Here is a 23266-nt window from a genome sequence, read left to right as displayed (position 1 = left end):
CAATCATTTCATGAGTGATCTTACATTTGTAATACTAATGTAAAGTAAGATAATCTAGCTATATATGAGTCAGATGATATATGTTAATTGTAAGGCAGTATAAGACCATTAATAATGAGTCTCATAAATAATACACTTAACCATTCACGTTAACAAAGTCGATCTTGAGGTAGTATAAGATGATCTCAACGATCATTTTAATCTCAACAAATGTATGACACGGTTGAAATAGATGGAGATTCTTGAACAGGAGTTGTTGCAGGAGTTCACATGGTTTGGGGAAGAAACCACAAAACAATTTCAAAAGATTATATTAATTAAAGGAATGAGTCCGACAATAGGAAATAGTGTTGTCATTCGTGGTGGTATTGGGATCGATACTTGAGTTGAGTGCCTTCTCTTGATGAATAGCTATAGCTTTGGAAAGTGGCAAGCTTTAAGTTCTTTAATTCACAATTCTGCCAATCAAATAAATAAACGTATTGTTAAGCTAAAAAATATTATTATTTCGAGAATTAAATATAAGAGCCCAGGAATCAAATAACCGAAAGATTGAGCACACAAACTTTTGGTCTTCTTCCTATGGCTGGGAAGAATATTTTCTTGACCAAGATATCGAAATGCTCTATCACATCAGCAGTAAAAAATAATAAAGCATCTCAGACTTTGATGAACACTAAGCAGCAGTAGAAGCTTTTTATGCTTACAATTATACAAGTTCAGACCTCACCGACCATGAATGAGAATGGTTACATTGACTGTCCAGACAATGGGTCCTTCCATTTGAATATGAAAGTAGACTTTACAATGTTCAATTACTTAAAAAACTGAAAAGATTACCCTTTTTGTTTTCCTGATCAATGAAACAACAGAGCTGGCCAAGCAGCTCTAAAGCTACGGCATAAATATTTTTATTATTCCATGATAATTCATCAAATGATACCAACATAATCGATGAATCACTTTGCCTACAGTCGAACCATTGTGCACAGTATTACTAAATTGATGAATAATAAAAGATGATGAATTGCCATGGTCATCATGATCTCTGCCCTCACATTAGTTCATAGCTAATTTATCGCATAGTGTCTGGTATGCAGCAGTGCAGTGTTTGAATTTCTCCTCTGCTGCTATCTGTAAGAACATTAAATTAGCATGCAGTCAAAAACATTCCTCCTTGGTCCACATAATTATTCTTAAGACATAGGCATAGCGAGATATGGAAGAGAATTAATGAGCAATTTGGAATGATAATTTCAGACAAAGTCTATCATGCCCTTTTCCAAGGCAATTTTCCTCTGTGAAAATCTAAGTTCAGGCTCTCTATCCCTATCAGATATCAATTGTGCTGATATGGCATAGAAGCACAGCCGAAATTTCGCACTATCTGAATCAAACAGGATCACCAGATTAGTAAGAATGTGACAGAAATTCACTTCAGGTAGAAATACATGCTCCACTCAAGTAGTTCACCAATCACTTTTATACTTGAGATTACCCTCCACCATATATCATGCATGGGCCATCAGACATAAAAGGGAACCATGTAGTCATAATGATGCAGGATAATGGAAGAAGACATTTTGCAATGAAGCAAGAGAATTAACTAGGAGGCTAGATGCCTGTAACACAGTCATATTTTACTTAGTACACTAACAAATTCCAAATCAAATTTAGAACAAGCAACTATTAATAGATGGGAAAATATATATAAAGAAAAAACCAATATAAGGCTACCTTTGATGAACCTTGGTGTCGATCTGGATGCCATTTTAGAGCACAACTTCTGTATCTGTTGAGAAATAGTGAAAGCATGAATCTTTGATGTCTCAAACTTTTTGGGTAAAAAGGAGTAACAATGATTTCTAATCAACAACAAAGTTGAATAAGTAGGAGAATTTACCTCACAAGTCCTGATCAAACTACTTTTCCTTTCTTTTCTAGCCCTTTGTTCTTGTTACATGGTGTAAAAAGCAAGATTTTTGATGTTCACTCTGCTATTTGTATAGCTAAATTCACTGAATGTTCAAGATAAGGTCATAGCTATCGCAACAACTGAGGAAGTGATTAACTTATTTATTAATTACTATAGCAGTTCATGAGGAGGACCACACAAATGAACTCATCTATCAACCTCCTAAATCAAAGGGAAGTTCTCCTTATCCCTAACCTTCCTCGTTCTTCCCTCTTCTTCAAAAGCTAGATTATCTGCTCCTAATGTTGAATGCATATGAATGACACTAAGGACAATCTATGACTTCTCTCACATATTCCAGCAGTTCCAATCTAGCAAAGTCACATTTCTCTAGCCAGTTTCCAGTTTCTCGTACAAATAGGCAAGAAATCAACCTATTTTGAAATAAATAAATAAATCGTTTATTCCCTCCCTCTTAGTACTCAATCCATTCAAATTTTTTAAAGTCTAATTGCAATTTCAGATGTGAGAGAGGAAGGTCAAGGCAGGCTAGGGCAACAAGCTCTGACAATGGGTGGGTCATGTGCAAGGGGAGTTTGTAGGATTGAGTAGATAGTGCTAGAGAGAGGGTGAAAAGCGATCTTTGCTTTCTTCGTTTTTGTCGTTCTTTCTTTTCTATTAGGGTTAGTACGTAATAGAATATAAAATAATAAATACAAGAATAAATACAAGATACAGAGGTTTAATTGGTTCCTAATCCTCCGGGATTAGTACTCCAAGACCTATGTACAGAGGCGTCTGTCCACTAGCTTATCTCCTTTCCAGAACTTTTTCGAGGGTAGAGAAACCCCTTACAAATTGAATCAAGCACAACGTATATGAAATAAAGCAAAGCTTGTAAATAAATACAAACAAATTCAAGTGTCGTAAGCCCCGAATGTCTTGCACTGCCTTAGCACTCCCGATTGCACAAGCAGGGTGTTGATGTCTTTTCTTCAAGCACAAAGTAGGAGAATTGAATAATAGGATTGATGTCTTGAGCTCTGATCTCAAGGTTTTTTTATATGGCCTTGATTGGTTGACCTATAAACATCGTTCGACTACACTTGGTCAAACCTGATCCCTAGGATCGAGTTCTTCGCCATCTAGACCGAGCCATACGATTACATCATTATCAGGTATATCGGTTGATCGAAACATTTCCGATTGAGTGAACCAAACCATATCACTAAACCAAGTTTGAACCCACACTCGGTCAACCGAACCCAATCGTCGACCGAATCGATTTTCTAGTGGACCGAATCGACTGTCCGGTTGAACGGACTAGCTTGAATCCGATTCGACCTGGGTCAAGTCCAATTCACTTGAGACTTGGTCCAACTTTGCCCGGTTACGTTTGTCTGCTCTTTGTTTTGTTTCCAGCTCAAGTTCCTATAAAACAATCGTACAAAGCACAAACACACAAGCTTGATTCTGTAAGTCTACTTAGACTACTTGGCTTAACTTTTGCTTGGAGTTTACTTCTCCAAGACTTATCACAACTTAAGGTTTACTCCCCTAAGATTTTTCTCTTTGCTAAGCATCCGATCATCTTGACCTGTTTAAACTTGTCACTTGTCAAATATTCTATCATCCTTGACCTTCCTTGGCTTTCCCTTTGTCAAACCTCCAATCAACCTTGACCTATCTAGATTTAACCCTTGTCAAGCATCCAGTCACCCTTGACCTGCTTAGACTTTCTCTTTGTCAGACATCCGATTAACCTTGACCTGTTTATTTTTGCCAAACATCCAGTCACCCTTGATCCTGCTTGAACTTTCCCTTTGCTAGTCATCCGATCAACCTTTGACCTAACTAGACTTCTCACTTAACTCACTTCCAAGCATCTAGTCCTGTTTGGATCAATCCAAACACAAGAATATTGTTTATATTGTCAAACATCGAAATTCTAGAGGCTGATTGCACCAACAAAGTTAAGCAAGTGAGGAAGATGACGATCATAGCATAATTTTCCATTTACTCACTCCTTTCCTACTTTTTCTTCCCTCATCAATAGGGGTGAGCAAAAATTCGATTAAACCGAATAAACCGATCAAACCGACCGAATTTAAAAAATTTGGTTCGGTTATTTTGGAATTTTGATTATTTTTTCTAAAAAAAATCGGTTAATTTAGTTCGATTTCGATTTTAAAATTTCTTATTCAGTAAAACCGAATAAACCAAATTAATCAAATAAAAAAAAATTTATAAATTTTTAAGTTAGTAAACTTATAAATCCCTATCTAATTGATAAATTTTTTATAATATTTAAAAATTTTGGTTATTTCGGTTAATTCGGTCGAAAATCGAATTAATCGATATTTTATCGGTTCAGTTTGTTCGGTTTTTATTTGAAAATTCGGTCGGTTCGGTTAGTTTAAAAAAAATTGGTTTGGTTCAATTTTGATTAATTCGGTTCGGTTTTAACCGAATACTCAGCCCTACTCACCAAAGTACACAACTTCTAGAATTCCCGCTCTCCCCCTCTTTTCTTTCCTTCCCTTTCCCTTCTCTTCCTTGGAATACACAAAGCATTAGTTTCTATGCCTCATTTGAAAATGCTTGTTTGGCTGCACAAAAGGATGATACTCAGTTTGAGATAATGTCACCTACAAAGATTTACTGGTGGACCCAAAGACAAATATAGATATAGTGATAGTAGATGATGCATGCTGAGAAGATGAGGGATAACTATACTTGTGATAGCATAGATCCAGAGAATGGTGTAGCCAACATCAGATGGTCAAATACATGTGCCAGGCCTCGATAGGTTGCACACGCCCCAAGACAACGTGAGCATGAGAAGTAGGATCGCAAGGCAGAAGCATTGTGAACAGGAAAGGAAGGTGGGCGAGCTGGAGGTCAAACAAGTATCTTTATATTTTTAAAATATGTCTTGACTAACAAATTTTTTAAGTTTGCAAAATTATCTATGTTCACATGCAAGATGTGAGGCAAAAATCAACTATTCTTGAAATAAGGGAAAACGGTAACAAAATTAAATTGTCAAAAGCTGTGAAACTTACGCTTTTTTAATTTCTTCTAACTTTAGAGGTCCAGTTGCTTTTAATCCAAGAGCTAACCTTTCGCCAGCAAAACTTTGTTGGTCAGAAGCATCAGTTTCATCTTCTGTTTCATATGTCCAATTCCTAGAGCTTTTATGAGAATCATCACCAGAATAACTCCACTGAAAATTTTCAGATCTATTAAATGACCGATAAGAGAACCGCGCCCTTCCAAATGAAGAACGAAATATAGTTTCCACATCATCATCGTCACTTGAACAAAAATCAAACGTTCCATTCCCTGTAAGTTTACATCATATCAGCATAGATCACTTGCATTTAAAAAATAAAGAACAAGATGGACAAGCAATTATTACAATGTCTTTATAGTAGTAATTTAGCTCATATAACTGAAGTCTAAACCTATTCCTATTGCTATACTTTTGAAGCTCACAATTATAATACAAGACATGTTAAAAGCTAGACTCCATTACCACTTTGACATCATGTGTGAATCAAGGTAATGAATTCAGTAATAAGATGTCAGTATAAATCATACTAAAGATTGATTTTTCACTGAAATAAAATATATATATGTGGTAATGTAAATCAGATCCACATAAAAGATTGTGAAAGATGACACATGAGCATCCTTACTCTTATTCCTATAAGATCCCTGATGAGGTTCACGAAAGCCATTCTTCCTTGCTTCTGTGGCCCAGAAGTGTTTTCTAAACCAGGGTGTTTCATCAAATGGGTCCTCATCCTCAGCACTCCACCGCTGGAATCTCAAGGCAAGTAGAAATGAAAAAAAATATACTACAAAAATCATGCACAAAGAAGCTAATTTCTTCACTATATAAAAAGAAAAGGAAATCACAGTCAGAATCAGTAAGTAATTCAATTCTATTAACTACCTAAGATACATGGTTAACATAAGTATCACTGAAGATGTACTAAAAACACCAAGAGTAGCACCCAATTCCTAAGATACATGGTTAACATAAGTATCACTGAAGATGTACTAAAAACACCAAGAGTAGCACCCAATTCCTTGGAGCATTCTCATGTCACTCTGATACCTACCATTAGAATACACCAAAATGATTGAGAAAGCAGAAAACTGCAAGTAGTGAAATTTACCTGAATGAGGTACTCAGCGTATTCTGAGAGATTGGAGATTACTTTCCTTTTAGATTCCGTATATCTCTTCCGATTTGCATAATGATCAAATCGCTGAACATGTAACTCGATTAGAAACCATGATGCCCAGACAATATAGTCCATAAAAATAAGAATATGAAAAATCCTCAGAAAATAACAGCAATGAGATTTTGCAGTCAAGAGTTTATATTTCAAACTTTTGCATAAGAGTATGAAACCCACACATATGCAAGAGAAATCATAATGCTTTCCTTTTTACCATGATAAATCAAATAACAAATACTATATAGGCTTGAACTTCTTGTGCCAATTTTATTCCGCTCTAACTTTGGAGTATGAGCAACATGAGTTTGGACCTGAAGGGCCTCTTAACACTCAAACTAGAAAAAAACACACTCACTTATCTTTGATGGCTCCTTCATTTCTAAAATATATGAAAGGGCGGGCTTTATTTTGTTGAATGTACAAGAATCAGTCAAGCCAGCAGAATGGAATGTAAAAATGTTGCAGAACCTACTGAATGTTAGGCATTTCTAAGTAGGTGTCCCCAAGAACTATCAGAAATTTGAATCTATTCAGCATCTGCACCCGAATGGTATTAAGAAGAAACAAAACCACCAAAGACAATGTTTATATAAAACCATTAGCCAACCCTAAATAGTTAGATAAACACAACTTGATGCATTCCTGTTCGCACAGCACGCAGAGGCTATGACAGCAAAGTTGGTGACTTAGTGTGTGGAAATATTGGTGACAGTGTAAGGCAACGAGAGATAGGCAGAAGACCTTAGTGGTAATGTTAGTTGAGTAGTTTATGAGAAGGGAGTATAAGAGGATGATGGTTATTTGGTGATTTCATTCATCATCTCCTTTTCCTTCACCTTCCCAAGATCCAAGAAAACAATTTTCGTCCCTTCTCTTCCTCCCCTTACCCTCTCTTCTTGCCTGTCTTCCCTTCCAGTTTCCTCCTTCAAAGTAAACTGACTTAAGGGAGTAGTCAGACATATTCTGCAACACAAGATAAGCATCTTGTAAGACAGTATGAGGTAACAGAGAAAAATAGCCCATCTTGCTTGAGATATTCAACACCCATTACAGAGTCCTTGGAAATTCAATTCAAGCATCCTATCTCTATACTTCTAGCCCTTGAAGTTGCCAAGGTCATCTATCAGTCGAGTTGATTTATTTGGAATGAATCAGATATCTAGACGTCAAGGAAAAATAATGATTGAGTCATCAGCAAGATTACCTACAGATTTGAATTATGGCACAAGGTCCTTTTTTCAATTAGGTGTTAGGTGGGTAGCATATCTTAGAAATCAGTATTCTCACTTACCTTAATTTCATATCACCTATGTGTCTTTCCCATACTTTCTTGGTTCAAACATAAAATGGACTGGATTTAGAAGGAACTTCTTTTAGCAGTGTGTGCGCTTATCCATTTTAAACTTAGGCTGTACCTTTTTCAAAGTGGTGGTCTTTCTCTTTCTCCTACGGCATGTTGTTAAAGACTCCCATCTCCAAATGGAAATTGATCGATTATGGAGCAAGATCAACTGTGGAAAAAGAAAGGGAAAAGAACTCGCATGAAGGAAAGAGAGGGAACAGGAAAAATGTTTGGACCCTTCAGAAAAATGTTCACTATTCATGATAGGTTTGACATGGTTGGACTTGGACCCTTCAGAAACCTAGTTAATGGATTCCAGGCTTCCAGCACCAATGCATAGGCTTGGCTGTTCACCGTCTGGAAGACCAGGAACGAGAAAATATTTCAGGGCCAGTAAAATGCCTATGGACATCATGTTTTATTGGGTTCTCTTTCCTGTTGTCTGCTCCTGTAGTGTCAAGCCTCCGCATGGATGAAGGTATCGGCAGATGCTTCAACGATTTCATCAATTTTTACTCCACCGCCAAAGGATTGCAGCTGCTCCTCATCTTCTTAAACTATTCCTTTGCCTACCGGCTACTTTTATTCTTCACGGTTCTCATTTGATGTACTGCTGCCGAATTTTACCGGACCTTTGACTGTATGTTTCGATCTTCTGAGTTCAATTTCCAGTGAATCATGTTCATCCATTACATCTTTTTTTTTCAAAACAAAAAAAAAAGAAAACAAAAACAATGATGTTTCGGCCCTATAATATGTTATTCCGCGAAACTGCGAAAAATGATCGAACAACCAAATTCAACAAAAAAAAACTACTTTGAACTCATTCATGTGTCTTCGAAGCGATGTGGAAAATCATTTAATCAAGCATTTGAAGCACCAAAGTACAGAACAATGAAATCCCAATCCAACAAGGGAAAAAAGAGTACGAGAATTGCAAAAATAACAATAATGAACATAAAAACTACAAGGGAATAAAAACATCGACCGGAACTCACAGAGTGCCCGTAGTTCCTCCACTTGCGCTCCAAGACGGGGGTTGAATGGAAAAAGGAGACGGAGATCGGAGAGAAAGGAGAGGCGCGGTGGCCGGCGAGGCCGGCTCGAGCAACGGAGTTCATGATCGAGGAGAAGCGGCGGCGGCAGATGCGACGGGGCGGAACCCTTTCTCATCCTCTCGTCGCTCCGCGGCGATCGCGACGAGCCATTTTGACAGCGGTTCGAATCGGGCTCATAATCGCACCATTTCCGGTTCGTGTTACGGAAATGGGAAATTTTATTTACCCCCCTACACCGTTTTTAATTATGCCCCTATATTGTCCTATATTCATAAAATAAAAATAAAATAAACTCCGACCTTAACGTCGTATCCTCCACCTTGCTCACATGCCTACCCACGTGCCTAGGACTGAGGCTAATTTTTAAAATACCCTTAAGATTTAAAAGCTTTTTAGAAATATCTGTATACTTTTATTAATATAAAAATATTGTTATTTTATTTTTAAAATAAAATAAAATTTTTATTGGTGTTTTAATTAAAAATTAATTCTATTAATTACTAGAGAAGAAAGATTCCGCGCGGTTCCATTTCGCGCAGGACACAACGAACAGCCGGCGGAAGCGCGGGAAGACTCACCGAACTCTTTCGGCTTCGTCTCACGCCTCCATTTGTCGCCTTCCCCCTTCTTCTTCTTCTTCTTGTCCCTCTCTGGTTTCCTCTCCATCATCTCCTCCACCCAATTCCACCCATCCCCAAATCCTGCAGCAGCACAGAGCTACGCCATGGCTTCCCTCGCCGAGCTCCTCGCGGAGGACGGCTTCACGAGGAAGGCGCGCTCGAGGAAGACGAAGGCAGCAGCTCCTCGAGCTGTGAGCATGCCGCTCTACTCTGACACCAACACGAATAAAAATGCCACCTTTCTCAAGTTCAGAAGCCAAGAACTCCACGGAAGGTCGCTGAGCAACACAGGCTCGAGCTTAAGCAAGGAGGGAGCAGCGTGTGAGAACTTCTTCCCTCGAGGATCACAAGGTGAGTGGGATTTCGATCCGCATCGAGGGAGGAAACATGAGAGCCAATCTTACAAGGATGACAAGCTCAAGAACAAAGTCTTCAATTTGGATGTTCATGCTCCGAGCGAGGAAGACATGCAAATTTCAGTTTGTGATGCTGCAATCCGGGCTCTGGTTTCGATCTCGGTAAGCCACATCGGGGACTTCTTCACAGACGAAAGCTTTCGGGCATTGCTTCGCCGGGTTTGTAATGCTTGCCTGAAGGATGAGGACAGAGGAGGTGAGGGTGGAGCCTTCGCCGAGCTCGAAAAGGCCATTACGATCGTAGAGAAGGCAGTCGAGCGCAGAAGCACAAAGGAATTGCAGAAGGCTTCTTCCAAACTTAATATCATGACTGGATTGAGTTCAATTGCTCTAAAAAATGGGTCTAATTTTGGTGCTCCGAATTCTTGTCTTGCAGCATGTGCACATCTCTACCTGAGTGTGATCTTTAAGATTTACAAGGAGGACAGAATGGCAGCAAACCATCTTCTCCAAGTTTTCTGCTTTGCGCCTTTCGAAGCACGGGCGATCTTGCTACCGGCATTGTGGGAAGAACTATTCCTTCCAAATCTAGCTCACATAAGCGAATGGTATGATCAAGAAATGGATTCCATCTCTCGAGTGCCAAGTCGGGCGAAGAACATGGATATCCTCTTGAAGATGTATGACAGCGCACTGAATAAGGAAACACAAAAATTTGCAATCTACTACAGGGAATGGATCGTTGATGAGACAAAAGCTCCTTTCCCTCCATCGATCGATCTCCCTTCTGCTGATTTTCATCGAATTAGTAGAGAAAATTCGCGGGCTAATGGCCGAGAAGAAGCCTGTAGTATGAGAAAATCTTTTTCTTGCAAGTCAACAATGGTTAGCCGACAACTTTATGAATCTCATTCTAGCCAAGAGATCGAAAAGGGTGCAGCTAAAGATATGAAAATTGGTAAACATGTCAAGGAAGAGGAGTGGGAGAAGGCAACCAATTTGGATATGTGTCTAAGAAGTATCAAAAATCTTTTAGACGAAGACACTGACCAATTGAAAAACGAACATGAAGGTGAAGAAGCAAATGGAAGTAAAAGGACTTTCTTTGATATGGTGGATGAATCTTCAAGTGTAAGTAGTCATTTAGTTTTCTTTTCTCTTTCTCTTTTCTAATTTAGATGAATCTATTAGTGTGACCTTGTATATTAGATCAAAGATCACTCATTTCATCGTTCTTGTACTACAGGTTATAGAAAATGAGTGTACTCTGAACAAAATAGCAGAAGCAATATTTCAACTCAATGATGTTGATTTGCAGTTGCAAAACAAATCTATTGCCACTGTCTCAGTCTGTAAGGATTACCTTAAAAACAATGTAAGTAAGTGCCCATTTATCTTAACTCTGAAATTACATGGTTCCTAACAGGTGCATAATATGCTAATTGCATCTAGGTGCCATTGAGTGAACTCCGAAGAATCGATTCTGAGCCGAAGAAATGTGATCTAGCAATAGGTCTTAGGTACTCATCAAGTCATCATTTTCACATACCAATTTCAGATATATTGGTACAGCTCACATTTGTTCATTTTGTAATGAGTAATGGCATTTCTTCTCAGTGCAGAGTTATGTTACACCTCTAAAGATATCAACCAGGGCTCCATTTTCGCAAACTCGGTGACAAAGAAAACGATCGATATTTCAGTATCAGAAACTTTTGGCCATGTTTTGTTTCTTACAGCACAAACAGCTAAAATTGAAATGAAAAGAAACTACAAATCTGAGGATGCCTTGGCATTGGACATAGTGGATAGGCTTCTCACAGGCCATAGCAAAGAAGAGCAGATGGAAAATGCTAGAAACCTTATAGCTATTGGAGGTTTGCAGTTTCTGGTAGAACAGTTTGAGAAGGGAAACTCACACGAAAAAACCCGTGTAGTTCGATCTTTGTTATGTTGCATCAAGGCGAAAGGCGATTGCAGGAAGTACTTGGCAGTGAACCTTCAAGCATCATGCATCCTTGAGCAGCTCCACAGTAAGCTAGTTGATGCAAGAGCCAATGCAGTGAAACTGCTCTCTGAACTGATTTGTCTCAATAGGTTTGTTCTACATGACAGACCCTAATGATTCTCTAGAATTTTGTTTTTAGGTCTTGCATTTGTTTTCTATCAATTCTTATTTCTTCATGTCACAGAAGAAGGGATGTCATATCATTCTTAAGTGGCTTGTTGAGAGAGAGAACTGCAGAAACTATGGATGCGTTGCTTGTGTATCTTCACAGCACAGCACCAGAGGAAAAAGCCATAGTTGCTGTTCTTCTTCTTCATTTTGATCTTATGGTATGATTTTAATTCTCTGCAATTGCCTTAAACTTCATTTGATTGGCATAAACTCTGTAGTTCAAATCTGTGAGAATACATGCTCTTCGTAGTTCTGTTCTTTTAGGAAAATCTTGTTAAAATACTCGAATCGATCGATTTAATGTGGCAGCAGCTTGGAGGAAGCAAGAAGAGTGTATACAAAGAGGAGGCCATGGAAGCCATTACTCTAGCTCTGAATTGTTGTTTGTTCGACAAGAAAGTCATACCAAACACTCAAAGAGCTCTTCTCATGTTGGGAGGTCACTTCTCCACATTTGGAGAGATTTTGACAGAGTCATGGCTTCTTGAGAAAGGAGGATTCCTTGATGGTAACAACAACACCTCTAGTTATTACGATGATGAAGTCGATGAGATTTTATCGGTATGTTGTTCTTTCACTCTTTTCTTTTGCTCATTAATTACCATTCCTTGTTTAGCTGCCACAAAAGAGTTACATGAAACTACTGATTTCAGATAGATGAAGCAAAATTAGAGTGGAAGTGGCTGAAAGAAGCAAGTCTGGCCATTCTTAGTGATGGAAATGCATCTTTTCTGAAGGCTCTATCCAAGTGTTTAGATTCTGGAAACCAAGATCTTGTGAGAACAAGTTTGGTGACAGTGGCATGGATGAGCTATGCATTCGAATCGACCACATCTGTTGCCAATCGAGTGCGACTAACCGCCTTATCAGCATTCATTCCTCAGCTAAATGAACAACTAGAACACAATGAAGAGACAGAGAGCAGGATGCTTGCATCTATAACTTTGCAAAATTTCATCAAGGCAAAGGCAAGAAAAAGTGTTCATTTAGGCTAAAAAAGTTTGAGATGTGCATGTAATAAACACATCAAATTAGTTGAATATGTATCAAGACATGGCAAAATCTATTAATCATATCGAAATTATAGAGAATGTTAAATCTGAAACATACTTGAATTCATAGTATTGAAAATCACTAGTTAGAGTTTTCATCACTACAGACATAAACACTACCTTTTATCTAATACATATCCAGTCTTTATGTCCTAAAACTATACTCCTATTTATAATCTACACAAAGTGATACAAAGGGCAGTAAATTTCAATCAATATGGGATTTCGAAAAATAGTCTATTGTACTCAATTTTATCTTACTTTGTAAGAGACTATTTTCGCGACTGAACTCGTGACTTTCAAGACACACGATAACAATAACAGCAACACTGAAAGAAAAACAAAACTTTTTATCAACTTGTGCCTGCCAACTTTTCAGTTTGGTGTCAGCTCTTGGCTTTGCGTAGGGTTCCATTCACCCTTTTTAGGTTCGTGGTTTGGGACCAGCATGTGGAAGTAGAGACAGCAACTGCTGACAAAAATGAAACCAAAGGTCCACAGCAAAATTATGCACGATGCCTTTGGTGCAGTTTCAGAAACTGAGAGAAAGCAAACAACTCATAGGAAAGATCACTGAATACTCGTACCAGACAGGGATGTGCTCCTGCCCATGGTTGGAACTGGATGGGCCTGATCATTATCATAATTCTTGATCGACTGATGATCTAAGTTTCAAAGTGAAAGTTAAGAATAACTATTACCAAACTAGATGAATATTGCATCAGACGCATTAACTTTTCACTTACATTACACCTGCTCTTCTTCTTCTTCTTCTTCTTCTCTAGCATGAAATGATCAGTAGTCTAGCTTCAGTTTAAAAAAAAACATGGTGTTGGAGTTGGTGGCAATGTGACATGTTCTATTCGGTTTTGCAATTTCATCAAACACATCGCATGCAATAAAGAATTACAAGGAACAGAAATCTGGTACGAGAGTGGTGCATTAAAGAACTGACAACAGATTTGCCAAACTAAACAATGCCTCGATCGAAGCCATTAAATCCTAGCTAATGAAATCCGGCAATATCAACTAGCCATTAAATTATATATTGGGGCTGGTGTTCTAAAGGCAAGGCTAATTGCTTTGTTTCATCTGCTGTCAGGTTCCTGCATCGACTGTGGAGCTTGCAAGAATTATCCAAACCCTAGAAATTGTTCTTGGATTTTGTTGACGTGAGCTCTGTTCAGTCTGTGAGCAGTTTTGTCTAGTCAATAATTTCTCCTGCATTAACTGATCTTTCATCACTCGAGTAAAATTAATTCAATAATACAATCACAAAATATTCTATTCTTATTATTAATTAGTCAGTTAATTAATTAATTATAGATATCAAATTTCCAGCAGAAATTCATGCGAATTCACACAAAATATACATATAGCAAGCTTCCATATGCTAGTGGACAAAGTGTGCAGTGTTTTTAAAAAAAAAATTTTTGGTTGCAGTAAAAATAAATTTCTTTCATGGAGATTCAACTTGCAACTTCGAGATCAATGCGTGCACTAACAAAGATTTATTAATGAATTAATTATTTTTCACTTTCCTCTCATACTTTTCATTCAAATACTAAACTGTGTCAAATTTTACTACAACAATTAGATTTGAGGGTGCAACTTTCATTTCAAAGTCTCCTCCCATTAATTATGTGGACATATATATGCACACACAAGGACAAACTCATGTGATAATTATTATACACAAGACTATATATGATAAATTATTAAAGCAAATTCTTAGATGATTTATTTATACATATTTAGGGAAACTAATACAAGATTTCTAAGCATAATATTAGCTCTAGTTGATTTTATAAATGACTTAAATAGGGATGATAAGAGGTTGAACACTTATCTTGTTTATAAATTCTTCCTCTTTTTTGTTTTTGATAAAGAAAACTGATGATAGTCGATCGACTGTTCAACTTGTCTCATCAGCTTTCCTTCTGACATCACAAGACTGAAACCGCAAACGCTTTGTGAATCTACAAACAAAGCCCTTTTTTCCGTTCACTTGTGTTGTTCGCTACATTCTTTGTTGTTCTTTGACTCTGGGATGAGAACAAAAAGGATGGCGAAGTGTGGTCTTGATCAGAAAATCCACCATCTCTTCCCTGTTCGATTTTCCCCTTCATTCAAACACGAGCAGCAGCAGTAGCAGAAGAAGAAGAAGAAGAAGAAGAAGAGATGAGGAATAAGAGGAGATGGGTGAAAGCAGGCCCCTAGTCTGGTGGACCATCCTGCTCCACATAACGACACCCTTTGCCTGCTCCACACCTCCTTTCCTCCGTAATCTCTCCCTTTCTCTCTCCTACTTATTTAAGTATTTATTTAGTGTGTTGGGCCTTTTCTTCATTCTCTCTCTCTCTCTCTCTCTCTCTTGTTGTCGTCGTCTCCAAACTCTCAATTGATGCGAAGGGGAAGAACAGAAGGGCCGGCAGGGCGTAGAAGAGGGGGATGAGAGCTAGTTTCATCAAAGCAATATTGGAGGAGGATCACTGATAAAGGAAGTAGTGTTCATTGATTTGTTTGTTTGTTCATCTTTGTTTGTCTCTCTCTCCCGGTCTCTCATGGAAATTTTGGGGGATTCTTCTCTTCTCTTTTGTCTTTAAGGATTGAGAGGAAAGGAGTGGAGAGCTTGGGGAGAGACGACTATCAGATAGAAAGAGTCTAAGGAAGAGAATTCTATTTGAGTTGTCGAGTTAAATTAATTTCCACTACTGCTTGATCCTCCAGAGAGACTGAGGAAGAAGAAGAAACCAAAAATGGCATCAGCTTCCTCGTCGTCAACCTTCCTTGGAATCAGAGATCAAGAGGAGCTCCAAAATCAAATGAAGACACCAACAACACCACTTCAGTCTCAGCAGCCGCCGCGGCCGCCACAAGTCTCTTCTCCGACACCGGCCACCGCCGTTCCTGCAGTGAAGAAGAGAAGGAACCAGCCCCGGGATCCAAGCAAGTATCTGAAATCACTATGCACTTTTTCTGTGAATTTGATTTAGTTATTCCATTTTTTTCATAGGATTTTCATCTTTTTCTTCCAGATCTATTCCTCGTTTGAGCAAATTCTAATTTGCATTTATTTTCATAAGATTTTCCGATTTGCTTTTGTTAGTTTCTCCTTTTAAGGAGAATATGCTTTTCTCAGTTCCTGCCCATGGCTTGCCATCAGTATTAGGTCAAGTAGAACTTTTCATGTGAGCACCAAATTATTAATTACTCCAAACAAGAAAAAACATTAATAATTAATTCATGAAGTTCTATATCTCTGATCGTATATTTGATTTGAAGAACAAGAATTCTCGAAGAACAGACATTGATTCTCAATTCGAGTGCATGCACGTTTATAATATTGCATATTATTTTTGAACTGACAACCCTAATTATTTCAATCATGGCGTTGATACCGAATGCGAATGCTTGTGTGGGGCTGTGTTCTGTGCAGCAGATCCTGACGCGGAGGTGATCGCCTTGTCGCCGACGACGCTGCTGGCGACGAACCGCTTCGTCTGCGAGGTGTGCAACAAGGGGTTCCAGCGGGAGCAGAACCTGCAGCTCCACCGGCGCGGGCACAACCTGCCATGGAAGCTCCGGCTGAAGAGCTCCAAGGAGCCGCCGCGCCGCCGGGTGTACCTCTGCCCCGAGCCCTCCTGCGTCCACCACGACCCCTCCCGCGCCCTCGGCGACCTCACCGGCATCAAGAAGCACTTCTGCCGCAAGCACGGCGAGAAGAAGTGGAAGTGCGACAAGTGCGCCAAGCGCTACGCCGTCCACTCCGACCTCAAGGCCCACGCCAAGACCTGCGGCACCCGCGAGTACCGCTGCGACTGCGGCACCATCTTCTCCAGGTTCGTAAATTAACCCCAAACCAGCTAGCGATCGCTCCATGCATCGATCCTTTTTCCCTGATTGTCAAGAATCAATCATGCCTTAATCATTTCATGAGAACATTTCTTAATTTGGGGAGGCAGATATGCAGTGGCCTTGGGGTTGGGGTGACGATTAGATACGATTAGGGTTCTTGTGCTGGCTTTTTAGGGTTGTTACCTGGTTGGATTCCCTATAGTGAGAGAGAGAGAGAGAGAAGGAAAGGAGACGGCTCTGTTTCCACGTGAACAAGCGAGTCGTGGTCACTGCAGGAGGAGGAGGAGGACCGAGGAGAAAGAAAGCTCATCATCTTTTTACGTTCATCGGAAGCAACGCCGCCCGTATTCACGTGGAGCCAAGTAAGCATCTTTCTGCAGGTTTGTTCTCTAGTGGCCGGATGGATGCGTTTGCAGGAGCTTTCCATGCAGCTCTGGCAACTCAGCTCTTGGATGAAAACCTAGGGTTAAACCTTGGAACCATTTCAGAGTGGGAGTTACATTATTATATTAGGGCGCATTGATGGAGCTTTGTCAAAGTCTCGGAGCCATGCCGCTAGCTCGCTTAGCAGATTGAGTATGGAGGAACAGCATTTATAAACCTAGAAGGTGGCTTTCATGGTTTTGGCAAAAAATTCTGTGTGTGCTCGGGTCAGGCATGATGTCGACTCATTGATTGCGAGAGCATAGGTGGCTCTTGCAAAGGTTCTTAGGCCTCCTCGATCGCCTTCGCATTTATTGTTCATAGCTCGTCGTCGAGTAATTCGACCACAAACACAAAGTTGCTCTCCATCGATCGATCTCATTTTTTGATCGATTCTTTGTTCATGAACTATCTCTGTTTCTTACTTACTTGATGATGCTGATGACAGGCGTGATAGCTTCATTACGCATCGGGCTTTCTGCGACGCGCTCGCGCAGGAGAGCACAAGATTGCCGACGGCGGTCATCGGCGGTCACCTGTACGGAAGCAACATGATGGGTATGAACAGCGATGCGTCGGCGGCGGCGGCGGCCGGTGCACAGTTTCAACAGCTTGTCAATCCGCTGAGCAACCCTCCGGCGCAGTTTCGGGCGCCGGCGCCGCGAACTTCTACCTTGGTAATGGTTCCAACGTCGTCCAGGACTTCGACATGGAGGAGGAGCATTATTCCTTGCTTCAGAGAAAACCTTTCCATGGCCTGATGCAACTCCCGGATTTCCAGGGCAATGCTTCTTCCAGTAACTTGTTCGACCTCAGCTTCTTCTCCAATAGCGGCGCCGTCGACGGCTGCAGTGCCGATCCGGCCATGCTCTTCTCCGGCAGTGTGGTTGCGGGCCACGCCGGTGGAGCGATGGCTTCTTCTGCTCTCTACAACGCTGACTCGTCGTCGTCGGCTCACCCGCGGATGTCCGCCACTTCACTGCTCCAGAAAGCAGTTCAAATGGGCTCCACCACCACCAGCGCCGGCGCCGGCGCCGGCTGGGCCCTTGTCTACTCGCAGGATTCGGCGTCGCCGCCGGCAACCCCAAGCCTCCGCCACCCTTCTGTGGTAGCTTCAACGCCGGCGACACCTTTCGTACAGACATGGACAACACGACCAGCCTCCAAAACATAATGAACGCGCTCGCAAACGGGAGCGCCGGCGCCGGCCTTTTCGGCGGCAGCGCACCATTCGGGGAATGCGGACTGGACGCTCCCGACGACGCCAAGTTCAACCTCGCCGGCGGCGGTCTCGCAGGCCCCGATCATCTGACAAGAGACTTCCTCGGAGTAGGCCGCATGGTGAGGACCGCCGGCGCCGGCCCGATGTATCGACGGGAACAGAATCACGACACGGACATGAGTGCGATGGATCCCAAATGAGCAAACGAAGAACAAAATGAGACAAATAAAAGAAAAAGAAAAAAAAAACATACACAACTCGATCTTCTGTGATCAATCCAACAACTGCATTTGATGTTCAATTCGTAGGATACAAAACCCTAAATGTCATTGATTCACTCATAACTTTCTTTAGCATTAATTCTTCCAGTTCTTTAGCTGATGCGAAGGGCAATCAATGTTCATGTAGCTGATGATCGATCGAGGGAAGGAGACAAAAAGTTATATATATATATAACGCAAGCAAACGTAGTCAGAATTTTCAACTGTATAATATACTGAATATTTAATAAATATATAATATTTAATAAATATATAATATTTATATACTAATATTTTTTTATATAGTTCAAATTTCATATAAAATACTTTAATATCTATCTTTAATTAAGTTAGATTTTTTTTTGAATTTAGACTTAATATATTAACCTAAAAATTTGTGATAATTCCCAACCAAAATGATGTCAGTGATTGAGGTAAAACACACTTTATTAGAGTAGTGAATGTTAACTCTAGGCAATAATATATCTGCTTAGAGGCCTTTTGTAAAAGTTAGACTAGATATATAATACTCAAATTTATGTGCTACAACAGCTTCGCGGTTTCCTCTCCCAGTAACGCACCATTGGCAATTAAACTTTGTCATTATTGACTGCCATTATTATGTTTGACATCCTCCTAAACCTTCATGTCTATATCCAAAACTAAGATTGTTTGGTCATGTATGCTAATTCCCTGAGCATGATAAGACTCCAAACTCGATTTTTTAGTACTTTCTGATTTCAACATCACCTCCCAAGTACTCATCGACTAATCCAAACCTAAATCCTGAGTGCTTTTAATGACTTTGACTTTGCTTCCTGAGTATCAATCGACTCTAAACTTGATTCTCAAGTGCTTTTTGACTCTGAATCCACTTCCTGAGTGTCATAAGATTTTAAATCCATTTCCCGAGTCCTCTCTATGGTTTGTTCCTTGTATAAAACCCATTTCGCGACGAGCCCTACTCAAGAAATTCATCACATGTAATTACAGAATGTTAGCTTACAATTTTGTGTTATGCCCTGCATCGTTCAGCTTTCTAAATGTGATCAATTTAGTGGAGAGAAGGCTAGTTGTTCTGCGGTAATGACATTCGTGTCAATTGTTTGTACTCTATTAGAGAGCTGAAGAAGTTTGATGTTTGTGTCTTAGCACTTGCCAGGAAAGAGATTCAAGCAAGTTTACAAGATCAAGAAAGCAATCACTTCCTCTTGAATAGTCAATCGATAAGTATAGTTTGGGGCTAGACCCCAAGATTTCTACATGGTTAGAACATTTCACGATTTACTCGTGTGCTATATAGATTAGCGGTGTCAATCAGATTGAGTCATTCATGACTTGGCTTGGTCTAGCACACTTGATGGAGTCAAACAAAGTGAATAAGTTGTCCAACAAACTAATATGGATCATACTCAACCCACTATAGATGTTGTTGATGATCCATTATGTATCAATTAATGGAGGCTTAATTATAAGGGCTAAGACTTTGAAAATGAAGAAAGCACTTAATGCGCTAATTGAAGATGTGAATACTAAAATTACAATTGAAGAAGGTTTGACCAAGAGTAAGTCATACGACTTAATCAATCTAATTCAAACCTTGGATGAGCTTAAGTAGCCACTTAAGTCTTATGTTTATGCAATAGAGATATGTAAGCTCAATTTCTAATTTTATCTGAGTTGTAATGATGTCATAAGCTTAAAATAACTAAGTAGTCTATATAGACCTTTACTAAATGAGTTTTCTTTTGGCCTTTTAGGGGTTTTAGGTCGCCCTATAGCTATAAATAAAGAGGGTGACAGTTACACATGTATCTTTTGACATATTTTCAATTTAAAGCATGATGAAGCTCTCACTTATTGGCTCTTCATTAAACTAGAATTTATCAAAACATCCCTTGTGGCGTTTAAAGACTTATCAACTTCTATCCTAAGGTTATGGCGTCTTCCCTCTTCCTCTATACCAAGCTTTGGTGTTCGTAAGCATTGGATCGAGGTTTTATTCATCATTCTTATCGATTTAGACTTTCCTTCTTTTTTTCTTCAATTCGTTGTGGGTTCTTGAGATTTTTCTCTCATGGATTCACATCACTTGGTATTAGAGCTTTGATCATTCTAAATCGATTTGGTTATTCTTTTCTTTTTGTGCTTGAATCTTTATCTGTTTTATTCATCACTTGATACTTATTGTTATCATTTCGTTCAATCTTTGTAAGTCTTATTTGCTTGTCACTATAAAAAAAAAGAAAAAAAGGGGGGAAAATTATTTTCTACCAAAAAAAAGAGAAAAAAATAAAAAAGAGGAGAGAAAGGGAGGTCAAAATTTTGAAAATAAGAAAAAATGGTAAAAGAAAAGAAGCAAGAAAAGGTGGGTGTAAAGACCTTATTTTTCTATACTTGTATTTTTTTATTGCCCTTTATCTTCCAATTCTGTATTTCTTTCATATTTTGCTTAGATTTAATTCTGTCATTTGCTTAGATTAAGTTCTGACAAATTTTCTTTCAGTACTTATTTCAAATATCCTTCAATTCAGCATTCTCATAAGTTTTGTCTAGATTTAATTCTGGCACCTACCTAGATTAAGTTCTGGTAATTTTTTTTCAGCTTTTATTTTAAGTATTTTTATCTTTCAATTTCATATTTCTTTCAAGTTGTGCCTAGATTAACTTCTAGCAAATTTTCTTTCAGCACTTATTACAAGTATCCTGCAATTCAGCATTCTCATAAGTTTTGTCTAGATTTAATTCTGGCACCTACCTAAATTAAGTTCTGGTAAATTTTTTTCAGCTTTTATTTTAAGTATTTTTATCTATCAATTTCATATTTCTTTCAAGTTGTGCCTAGATTAACTTCTAGCAAATTTTCTTTCAGCACTTATTACAAGTATCATGCAATTCAGCATTCTCATATGTTTTGCCTAGATTTAATTTTAGCATCTGCTTAGATTAAGTTATGATAAATTTCCTTTCAGTTTTTATTTCAAATATCTTTATTTTTTTAATTTCACATTCTAATAAGTTTTACCCAGATTCAATTCTGACAAAAAAAATTTTGACACTTTATAATTCAAGTTTTCAATTCTGTAATTTACATTCTTCTTCAATTCCTATCTTTTATCTTAATTTCCTTGGAGATTTTCAATTATTCAAAGAACGCTTACAGAGAATTGCCTCAATTCTAAGTTCTTTAAAGAGCTAATATTAGTAAGTTGAGTGATAACAATTTACTTTAATGATGACAGGTGGAGAGGAAGCAAGACTTAGAAAAATCCTTAAACAACGTGCCTTGAGACAACACTTGGAATGCATGAAAATCATATTCAGTCAAATCCTCAATAAATTAGAAAGAGGTAAGATGCTATAATTACTGGACTACAAAATAGTCAAATTAGTAGAATTCCTACACAAAGTGCAAAGCAATATAACCGTGATGACAATGATGATGATGACATTTCTGAGGATATTGATGATAGAACTTCTAGTGGTAGATTTGGTCATGTTAGAATTAGTAGTAGAAAAGGAAGGATAAATGATTATGTTGATAGAAACTTGGGCAATATCAAGATGAAGATTCTTTCATTTCAAGACAAAAGTGATCCAGACATATATTTAGAGTGGGAAATAAAAGTGGAATTAGTGAGGAATACCACAAATAGATGGAGATTGTCATGATTCGAGCCAATGTGAAGAAGGACCGAGAAGCAACCATGGCATGATTTTTACAAGATTTGAATCTAAAAATTGCAAATGTAGTGGAGTTGCAACATTATATGGAGCTTGAAGATATGGTGCATATATTTCATGAAAGTTGAAAGGCAACTCAAAAGGAAGGGTTCAATCACGCATGGGCAAAGTCATAATTCATCCACTTGGAAATCTAGATGGAATAAAAAAGATGATAAAATTGCATCAAAGAGTAAGATCAAGTTTTTGAAGAATAAAAATGTTAGTTCTCCATTGGTCAAAGGTAAAGAACCTATCCAATCTTTAAGAAACAGATATATAAATGCTTTAGGTGGATCCCTCGTCACTAGGCGCACTCTAAATGCACAAATGAAGGAAGAAGATGAAGAACAACGACACAATATATTTTATATCCATTGCCACATTAAAGAGAAGGTATGTAGTATGATTATAGATGGGGAAAGTTGTACTAATGTAGCTAGTACTCTCTTGATTGAGAAATTATGCTTATCTACCATTAAATATCCTAGACCTTATAAACTACAATGGTTGAATGATTGCAGGAAAGTTAAGGTCATTAAGCAAGTATTGGTTTCATTATCCATTGGTAGGTATCATGATGATGTTCTTTATGATGTAGTGTCAATACATACAAGTCATTTACTTTTAGATAGATCATGGCAATTTGATAGGAAGGTCATGCATGATGGGTTCAAAAATAAGTATTCTTTTATTATGCATGGTAAATTTGTAACTCTTGTACTATTAATTTCTAAGCAAATATATGAAGATCAATTGAGCATAAAAAATGAGAGTGAAAAAAGAAAAGAGTGCGAGAAAAGAAAAAAAATAAAAAAAGGAGTGTGAGAAATAAAAAGTATGGATGAGAGGAGTGGAAAAAAGAAAAAAAAATTTTAAGAGCAAGAGAGTAAAAAAGTAAACTTTTATGCAAAAGAAAGAGAGGTTAAGAGAGTTTTTGATTCTCAACAGCCGATAATTGTACTTGTGTAACCAACATAAAAAATCATTAACTGAGGTACGTAA

General features: G+C 38.5%; 1 protein-coding gene and 2 pseudogenes across 1 annotated transcript; 2 read left to right on the top strand and 1 right to left on the bottom strand.

Annotated features, from left to right (window-relative positions):
* Positions 1-682: 682 nt before the first annotated feature.
* On the bottom strand, positions 683-8698 carry LOC141848565 (uncharacterized; annotated as a pseudogene).
* Positions 8699-9292: 594 nt separating this feature from the next.
* On the top strand, positions 9293-12718 carry LOC141811582 (uncharacterized). The gene is made up of 7 exons (XM_074699601.1): positions 9293-10675; positions 10791-10919; positions 10997-11064; positions 11162-11641; positions 11737-11881; positions 12036-12284; positions 12377-12718. The coding sequence occupies exons 1-7, from the start codon at positions 9293-9295 to the stop codon at positions 12716-12718; spliced, it is 2796 nt and encodes a 931-aa protein (XP_074555702.1).
* A 2445-nt stretch (positions 12719-15163) lies between these two features.
* LOC141848689 (zinc finger protein GAI-ASSOCIATED FACTOR 1-like) lies at positions 15164-18654 on the top strand (annotated as a pseudogene).
* The last annotated feature ends 4612 nt before the right edge of the window (positions 18655-23266 follow it).

This window comes from Curcuma longa, chromosome 17 (genome assembly GCF_044706935.1).
Source record: "Curcuma longa cultivar G26 ecotype Majalengka, Jawa Barat chromosome 17, ITB_CL_G26_1.1, whole genome shotgun sequence".
Classification (NCBI taxonomy): domain Eukaryota; kingdom Viridiplantae; phylum Streptophyta; class Magnoliopsida; order Zingiberales; family Zingiberaceae; genus Curcuma; species Curcuma longa.
The sequence above is the reverse complement of the archived record's forward strand: the minus strand, read 5'-3'. Positions and strand labels throughout refer to the sequence as shown.